This window comes from Taurulus bubalis, assembly GCF_910589615.1.
Source record: "Taurulus bubalis genome assembly, chromosome: 10".
In the NCBI taxonomy this organism is placed as follows: domain Eukaryota; kingdom Metazoa; phylum Chordata; class Actinopteri; order Perciformes; family Cottidae; genus Taurulus; species Taurulus bubalis.
Window position 1 is genome coordinate 14,795,321 of NC_136598.1, and position 9,977 is coordinate 14,805,297.

Consider the following 9,977-nt stretch of genomic DNA (forward strand, 5'->3'; position numbering starts at 1 on the left):
TATTCAACTATTGCAGCATTTTACAACTTTGAGGACCTAATGATTTAAATCAGGGATATTCAAGTGATCTTAATGGGAAGTTCATTCACCTCAAAATAATTTTTTCTGAGTTACAGATGTCTCTTTCTCAATGTACGTCTGTGGGCCCCAAGGTTTCCCATGACAGACCTGGACGTTGTAATTCCACTGTTTGGCCACAGTGTAAAATTAGCTTCTTGCCTGGCGCTCTTCAGGGCTTGAGTCATACAGTATTTCTATAAGACTGAAAGCTTGCGCAGGAGTTATGCCAGCTAAAAACCGGCTTTGCAACATTGTTCTACAAACTAGTTCTGCACCTGGGCTCCTCCCACGGATCGACAGTGTACTCTAGTACTTATGTGTCTCCACATGCCTTTCACACGGCCAGCTGCCACAGATTTGAATGTGAATCCAAGTTTTCTCTTTCCACGTACGAGACCCAAGCTCCTCCGGCGCAACCGATTCATGTTGATCTGAAGGAAAATCCTATTCATGTGTAGGATTAGACAGCGAGTGTGTCAGATTGGATTTCGGTGCTCATGGATTGCCTTGGCGGATCCCCTGGGCAGTTCAGGAACTTCAAGAAGGACGACTTTGAGGCTGATTGGATAAAGGTGGCAGAATGCAGATTTGGTCAGCTGTACCAGGTCAAGCTCAAGCCTCAGCAGAAAATATGTGCCTTGAAGAGCTTTGACAAAACCTTGTGTGCAAACAACTTATACAGGTGAGATTTTAATTATGAAAACTAGCACAAATAGCACATCATCCTGCTGTAATAGTACAAGCACCTGGCAGAATATACAACAATTTCTCACACAGTTGTGTACTTTACATTAATATTGAACGAAGATGTTGTGGTTTCATTAGTGTTTGCAACTTTACAAAGTTTTACACAGGAAAGAATGTTTCCAGCTGTGGTTAAAGTTCAAAATAACTATTTCATGCCCAGAGGAACTTTCACTGACCAATATTGTTTTCCATCACAGGAGAATAATAGACGAGGCGTCCAACACAGCCAAATTGAAATTCAAGTACATTGTGTCTATCTATGGACTGTGCAGTGAGGCGACTGCTGTGGTGATGGAATACATGAGTAATGGATCGCTGAACGATCTCCTAGCCAGTCACACTTTGATGTGGCCCAAGAAGTTCCAGATGATTCATGAGGCCGCTATGGGAATGAATTTCCTTCACAGCTTGAAACCTCCCCTACTTCATCTTAACCTCAAGACACCCAACATCCTACTAGATGATCGTCTCCATGTCAAGGTCAGTACAACTCAGTGACAACTCAATTGTTATTTTCAGTGTATGTGATTACATTGATCTCTGGGCATTTCTGAGAATTGTGTGCCGATCCTGGACTACTTTTAATGTCTTGTTTTTCCACTCAGATTTCAGATTTTGGTGTAATCCACTGGGAAGAGAGCATGTGCAAGACGTTGTTCATGGAGCAGCTGACAGTAAGAGGAAACATAAGTTACACTCCTCCAGAGACCTTCACTCAGTGCCCCGATCCTCCAGGAACTACCTTTGATGTTTACAGGTGACTTGCCAAAGCCATTTTTTAAATTGCACCATCAGAGTCGTTGCTTTTCCCCCTGATTCAGTGCACAATTCATACACACCGTGCTCTTTACTCTACTCTATCGCAAGTTACTAGGGCATATTCTATATAGTATGCTCATGTCTGACTTACTCTTTCTTACCCTTTTTATATTCTTTGATTTTATTTAATCTTAAAAAGCATTATGGTTTCTTCATGGAGCTATTTTATTTTAAAAAAAGGACTGCCACAACGTCAATGATTACAGGACGTGCAGAAAGTCAGAAAGTTAGGACTGAAGTGCCTCATTCTGCCTTGATCTACAGCTTTGGAATAGTGATGTGGGAGATTCTGACTCAGCAGAAACCGTATGCAGGTAGAGATGAATTCATTTTAAATGCAGCACACTTTGTTTCAAAATGATTTATTGGTCTTACTTCAGCTAGGAGTCAAGTAACACTCCACACGGTCACTCAAATAGCATAAGGGTGAAGGCATACTCATTTTAGCGCGTTGTCAGAAAAACTACATTAATGTATTCATTAATTGAACTGTTAACCCTAATCATATTATTTTCCATTGTAGCAAGTTGAACAGGATAAAATCAAACAGCCTTTTGCTCTCCCAATTGTTGCAAATGTTTATAGCACAAATCTAAAAATGTCTTTTTGATGCAATTGACTTCCAGTATTTAATTGAAATACCGGCCCCGCTAGTCCTTGTCGTTGCGTTCTTGAGTAAGACACTTAACCCCTAATTGCTCCCCGTTGCTGTGTCTACGGTGTATAGAGCAAAAATGTAAGTAATTTTGGATAAAAGCGTCAGCTAAATGTAATGTAATTTAATAATGTAATGTAATGTAATGAAATAACATGCTAAAAAGTGTCTATAGATACAGAGGTGATAATCATATAAAGGAGTATACATGAGTATATATATATATATATATATATATATATATATATATATATATATATATACATATATATATATACATACATACAGATGCTCACGCCTCTGCATAGTATATCATACTGTTACCTTTATTATGTTAAAGACTGTTCAATCAGACCGTGTAGTTGCAGAGCTATTCTTTATTTATTTTGGGGGTGCACTTTTCGAGCCAAATACCTATAGTTAACATAACAAACAGGTAAATTCTCTGTTGAATCAAAGTCTAATACACTCAAATGATTGTGTTTATCTTCATTGAACCTTGAGTCTTATATCTGTTTTATTGGCCCAGGGAGCAGTATGACCACAGTACTCTTACAGGTGTCACATGGTAAGAGACCCTGTGTGGAGATGATACCTGAACAGAAGCCCCAGGAGTGTGATCAGATGGTCGACATCATGAGGCAGTGCTGGGACCAGGACCACAGGAAGAGGCCAGAGTTTTCAGGTGCAGAAGTCAAAAAGTTATTAATGTGTGTCATTTGCTGATTCTCACAGCTCTTGAGCTGGTGCTTAAACCGAAAAAGCTGATTTCCCAAATGCATTGCGATGAAAAATAACACAAATCTCATGTATACGTTAAATTGTATCGTCTACAATTTAACAAGTTATGTAACAGAGAAGGTTCATGGTGACTCAAAATCTTGCAAATGTGGACACAAGACACACATTTTGGTGCCATTTTTTATTATCTAAGGTGAAGGAATTATATTTCTGCTGCATCCTGCAATTTCAAGGCTTATTTATACAAAAACTGGTTAATCGCCAGTCCTCCCTGAAGCTGTAACAAACAGGCATTTGGCTCCTGTCCCTCTTTTGATCCACATTCTCTGAAACAAAAAAATTACCAAACAAAGCAACCATATTCTCTTGGCCTTGTATGCTATTTTGAAGTCCAAAGCAATTATCAAATTGCTTATAGAAAACACATTCTCTTGAGTGAAATGCATACATTCAAGTGGGTCATCTTTGTTTAGACAAGACAAACAGCAGATATTCCAATTTGTGATTTTCACAAAAGCTTATTTCTGTAACTGTAAATAGCAAACCTGTAATTTGTGCACAGCTGTTCATACTATGTATGAAATTATGAAATAATCCCACTGGGCTTTGAATTTGTGAGTCTAGAAAAACATTTATTTGGTTTGGTAAATGAATAACAGTCCATTCCTTGACTGCCTTTTTGTTTGCAGACACTGTGAGGAAAACGGAGGCTCTAAGCAAAGTCCTGAAGATCCCAGGACCAATCCAAATCAAAAGCGGTGATGAGGGACAGAAACCAGATCATCTGTTGCTGGTTTCCCCGATACATAAAGTTAGTTCTACTTGATAGTTTATTTGAATGGAACTGTAAAATATACTGTGTGCTCCACTTTTGGCAGAGTGAATAGCTTAGGTTAATGGTATAATAAGAAAGAGTGGAAAAAGGTAATGCTGTTTACACAAGAGTCCTGCGGCTCTGAGGATGTAATTAGGCTTTGAACCTCCAATAACTGATTCTTTGGTCACCTGGGGGCAGCAGGAACAATCTGTGGACACAACATTGACATATAATCACCTTTATAGTTGATCAGGCAAAATTGTCAGCAAATGGTTGCTTGTTTACATACCAGCAACTAGGGACCAACATTAGCATTCGTTTGGAGTCCAATATTCACTCTCCTTGAGCTCTTTTGTAGTTCTCTACTAACTCCTGGGGGAATTATCTGGCTATTTAGATGCTAAGTACTTCACTATGTTCACCAATTAGCTGCTAACTGTGTCTGTCAGCCGTTTCGTGAACAGAGAGTTTAAAGCTATTTTACTGAAAACAGCTGGCTGCTGCTAAAAACGACACTCTGAGAGTAAGCCAAAACTGTAAAGTTGAGGCTTGAACAGCAAATCAATGAATGAGCTGAAACTCGCTTAAAAGCTCCGCAGAGCCAAGGGGAGCTATGGGTGACAACTCCCTGTGGGTTCCTACAAGCAAACACTTTCACTTCGTCATATTACTTTCAAATTGTCGTTTGATACATGGTTATAAAAAATATAAATTATAGCCAGTTTAAGGCAAATGCTATAGTGAGCATGCTAAAAGGACACTAACGATGTTTACTAGGTATAACATGTATCATGTGGATCCTCTTAGCTTGACATGTTAGATTGCAATTTTTTTTAAATTAGCACTAAACACAGTTAAGATGATGGGAATGCCATCCGCTAGATGATGTCAGTCGATCAACAAGGTTTTTAGGATTTATCCTCCACACACCATGGATAATCCATCCCAAATTTCATAGAAATCTATTGATTATTTGTTGAGACAATACAATAAACCAAAAATGTAAACTCCATAGTGGCGCTAAAATAAAACCAAGAGGTCACCAATGTCAGTAGGTGTCACCCTGTCCCATCAATGGCAATTTTGGTTGCTAGTGTAGTTTGAAACACCAAATTACATAAATACATTAATGTGCATATAAGGCATATAATAAGTGCAGTATTTATACTGTAGCTGTTTGCGGGGTTGCCAACATACTGTCTTTAAGAGGCTGTAGTGGGCCCAGCCTTAAGGCTACTTAATACACTGGTATCCTATTACATGAGACAACCTAAAGACTCCATCCATGTCATGCTAGCTTGTTAAGGAGAGTAAATATTTATCCAAAGTTAGGCAATATTTTGGCAAAATAGAACACCTCAAGATATGTCAAATGGTAAAATGGGTTCTGTGGTTAACTACAAGACTTCCCTTTACAGCCTTGTCCACGTAATGATAATCTATACAGTTTTGGGCAAAAACAAGCATTTTTTTGCATACAGTATAAATGTGTATTTTTAGCTAATTTTTAAAATCATGTGTTTGATATTTCTGCATACTGACATCCCTAAGTGTTCTTAGAATTGCATTAATTGAACATAACTGGACAGCTGAGACTCTTGTAGATCCAATGACCCCAAATGTATTCATGTATGGGGATGTAAGTTCCCCATAGGAACCATTTCATATTGTGAGAGCATTTTTTCATGCATTTCTTGCAGAAATCTTTAAATGTCTAGTTTTTGATACCATGGCATGGCTTTTTTTCAACATCTATGAGTCTTAATGTGGTATTTTGAAGGGATTGTTGATATTTTGTATCAATTTTCAAGCACCAAATCTGTGAAACGAATCTTATCAACCCAAGAATTGCTCGACATTTTATGAGATAACAAAAAGAGCATACTGGCCATCAAATACTTCCATTATAATGTTCTAAGCCCTTTTACACTTTCACATTTAATTTAATTTATTATTATACTACCTTTTATCTCACACTAAAAAACACAAATACAGGTATATGTGGGTCTCTTTGAGGTAACTGTTGAATCCCATGCTCACATTGATTGATATGTGTGCCTATTAACCAATTGGGATGGCTGGTGTCACAGAAAATAGCGTTTGTACTATTTTCGTTCTTTCTTATCCATTTCAGATTGCTTCGCTTGAGATGCCTGACCTTCCCTCAGGAAAACAGAAAGGTAGAGTAGGATGGGAAATCATGTTGCAGTACAAGGCCTGGAGGGTTGACATTTAAGACGTGCCATGTACAGTGCTGTCATATTTTTTTATATTAGTGGAAAGCTAAATAAAAGAAACACCCAGAAGCCTCTTTGATCCCTTTCCTCAGAAATGTTGACTATATTATTGTATAGATAATTCACAATAATTAGTAATGATAATTTATCTGCCACCCCCTATTAACATATACATCTACTACTAATGCACAAGGTATTGACTGAGAACCACACAATCCACAGAGATTCATCCTCTGCTATCATGTACACATCCACTTTACATATACTTACTTATACAGGAAGATTCATAAACATACAAGTTCCTTGGGTACACTCATATCACCATTTCTGCAGCTATGTTTCTCACATAATGCCCATTACTATCATTTCACAGATGACCTTCCTGCCAGTGACAGTGTTCTCTCTTTGCTGTACAAAAAGGACTTTAATAGTTTCAGACATTCAGTGAAAAGAGACCACGTATGCATACAGTTTCCGAGTAAAAAGAGCCTCCTCCACTACACGGTAGCCAGCGGAGATGCAGAGAGTGTCGAGCATGTCCTGAGACTGGGTGCTGAAGTCAACTGCACGACTGCCAGAGGCTACACTCCTCTTTTTATTGCTGTTTTGCACAGGTGTGTATACAAATATATTAAACATCTGTTTTTCAAGTGACAAAAGGAAACATAATTTTTGCTCGCAGCTGGGTATTTTGAAAGTGTCTGCAGTTCTAAGGTTAACCAAAAACCTAGTATCCCTCTATTCGAAGTTAAAGGAATCAGTCAACATTTTGGGAAATTCACTTTTGTGCTTTCTTGCCAAGAGTTAGATACGATAGTTAATACGATTAATAAAATATAAACAAACGAAAAATAAACACAGAAGACAGTTTGGTCGGCTTTGTAGAAAGATTGGAGTCTCTGCTGGCAACCTAATGGTGATGACAAGAGTCAGTAGTATTATATCCTATAAACTAAACTTCTTTTCTACAGGCTTCACGACATCGTCTTTTTGTTGCTGGAACATGGTGCAGCTACCACCCAGGAAGATGAGGACCAGTGGACAGCGCTCCATTTTGCTGCTCAGAGCGGCGATGACAGGACTGTCCGTGTACTGTTGGACAAAGGAGCTGTGGCGGATGCTCGGGAAAATAACGGGTGGATGCCGCTCCACCTTGCCTGCCAGAATGGCCATGAAACAGTGGTGCGCCTGCTGCTTTCACGGCTGTCAGAGGAAGTAGTCGGAGAACGGGAGGCAAAAGGGAGGACGCCGCTGCATCTAGCCTCCGCCTACGGGCATCTGAATATTGCCAAGCTCCTCCTCTCTCAGGGAGCAGATCCCAACGCGACCGACTGCTCTCTCTCCACTGCTCTTCATGCATCAGCTGAGAAAGGCCATAACAGAGTAGTCAGACAGTTGATGCAGAGCAAGGTGAACATCGACAGTGCAGACAGCAGAGGATACACTCCACTTCACCTGGCTGCTCTGAAGGCTCATACAGGCATATGTAGGCAGCTGTTGACAAAGGGAGCCAGCCCCAACTGCAGAACCCTCCAAGGGTGGACTCCCATGCACCTGGCGGCCGTAAGGGGACATGAAGCCACAGTGGTCCAGCTGGAGAGTCTGGGTAGTTGTGTGAATGCTGGTGGTGAGAATGGATGGACCCCACTCCACCTCGCCTGCCACCAAGGCGAGCCAGAAGTGGCGGCAAAGCTCCTGGCAGCTAAAGCCGATCCAAACATGTCAGAGGACAGCAAAGGATGGACGCCACTGCATGTAGCTTGTGCCAGTGCCAGTTTCCCAAGTGTCCTCCACTTGGTATCCCATCATGCAGATGTTAATGCTGTAAACTCAGGAAAGGTGACACCTTTACACCTGGCTGCCCAGCATGGCTGTATCTCTATTGTAAAGGCTCTGCTGCTGAATGGAGCAGACAGGACTCTGCTGGACTCTTCTGGATCCACAGCTCTGAATGTGGCCCAGAGGTGTGAAAAATGGGAAATAGTGCAACTACTGGAGAAGTTGTAGTGAAAACAATATGAATGTCAGGATCCCAACGAAAACATCGATGCCACAGCTGGAATATGATCCTCCATTTGAGTGGGGCTTTTATTAAACAACTTTAAAGGAACAGTTTGTAAGATTTAGTGCCCTCTAGTGGCCAACTTGAGTAACCTTCACCTTGTTCACTTCTATGTTTCGACCGCCGCCTCTCTGCTCGCTGACGCATTGTGTATGTGTGCTTCCATCTGTGTGTGTAGTTGGAGGAGCTCAGCTCGACAGAGAGACCAAAAGGAAATGCTCGCTTAAGCATGAAATTAAATTATACCAAAACTTTAAAAAGTACAAATAAAAAGCTCCATTAACGTTGGAGCTTATCAACACACCAATCTTTATAAATGTAGCACCGTGGCACATTTAAAACCAAGTTTCGGTCACACTTCCCTCCCTTTGAGTAATGCAAAAACTCAAACGGCTCTCGCTAGAACCAGTGTTTGGTTTTTCTGTTCTGGGTTACACTATAAACACACCGTGTGTGTAGATATAAATGGCTGTTTCTAAATAAAAGCTAAAAGCTAAATAAAACATAACGATTCTTATTTTCAGGTCATCATATACGGATGCATTTTTTTTTGCATATTAAATTCAATTTCTGAATGTAACAGATTTCCGGTTAAGATTTAAGATACAAGTTGTAGATTCATTGCAGAGTAAGGTGGATAAATATATTTTTATGATACATTTTAAACGAAAAAAAATTATAATTTGTTTTACAAAATCCCAGTTTTTGATTTACTATTATAATAGAAATGTGAGGGAGCCGATACAAGGGGTCAGAATCCGGTGAAGTACCCAACAGTGACAAAACATATTGATTTCCCTCTCTGACTCACCTTGCTTGCTTTCCTGGTGATTGCAATTAATGCTGCTGCTGTCTTGTGAAAATGAAAATATAAAAGAGCTGCTGTTATAATGATTTACAGAGGCATTCATTTGATTAAATCTGTCGGACTTTATGAGGGTGTTATCTGTCACGATAACAGAACGGGTGGATCACTGTTACTGGCATTACCTAGATGTGTCTATTGAACTCTAATACATAAATGCTTTATGACAAAGCAAGGTAGCTCTGATTATGAGCCATTCCTTGGCTGAGGGGAGCACTGCCCAGCTTATGCCATACTCATTTACCACAGTGACACCTTATTAAATTGAAATGAAATGCAGGGAATCAGGAGCTGTATTGACCTGCACCTTCAAAGGGTTTTCACTGGAACCCCAAGAGACTGACTCTGATGGAGGGGTGGGAGGTGAGCAGAATCACATTACTGTAAATAGAGCAGAGTTACGTTGGACTTAGACTGATCTTTGATTTTTTTCTTTTTTTCCTACGCGAGTGTCTGCTGTGTGTTTTTTTATTGATTATTTTATTCCAAAGCTTCAGTTTCTCCTCCATGAGATGGCTTGTTTGGGTTGGTGACCACTATAACACAGAACCATCCTTACATCTTCTTCTAATCCTTGAAGAACTAGACAAATTGTATACTGTACTGTATGTATTGGAGGTGTTATGTTCACTGACATTAGACATACACACTGACAGAAAACACAATTTATTTTTACAAATACTGAGTCTCAAAAACACGTCGCTAGCAAAACGCGTCGCTAGCAAAATGCGTCGCTAGCAAAACGCGTCGCTAGCAAAACGCGTCGCTAGCAAAACGCGTCGCTAGCAAAACCATTGTTTCCCTAAGGTACAGCGCGCCTTTCAGGCACGCCTTTTAAATGCCGCGCGTTGCGTTTTTCTAGCGTTTTTTCGGCGCAGAGTCGCACAGCTCATCAATGTCAGTGTGTATCGCCCGGTTGCGCACGCAGGCCCGCTCCACAGGCGCACCGGGCATTTTTTTCAAGGCATTTTTGA

General features: G+C 40.2%; 1 protein-coding gene across 1 annotated transcript; it reads left to right on the top strand.

The window, feature by feature from the left end:
• Positions 1 to 557: 557 nt before the first annotated feature.
• Positions 558 to 8,984, top strand: ankk1 (ankyrin repeat and kinase domain containing 1; the record flags this gene model as incomplete). The annotated part of the gene is made up of 9 exons (XM_079224538.1): positions 558 to 742; positions 1,005 to 1,287; positions 1,413 to 1,564; positions 1,891 to 1,940; positions 2,811 to 2,966; positions 3,712 to 3,833; positions 5,974 to 6,019; positions 6,450 to 6,690; positions 7,048 to 8,984. The coding sequence occupies 9 exons, from the start codon at positions 558 to 560 to the stop codon at positions 8,081 to 8,083; spliced, it is 2,271 nt and encodes a 756-aa protein (XP_079080664.1). The 3' UTR covers positions 8,084 to 8,984.
• Positions 8,985 to 9,977: the final 993 nt, after the last annotated feature.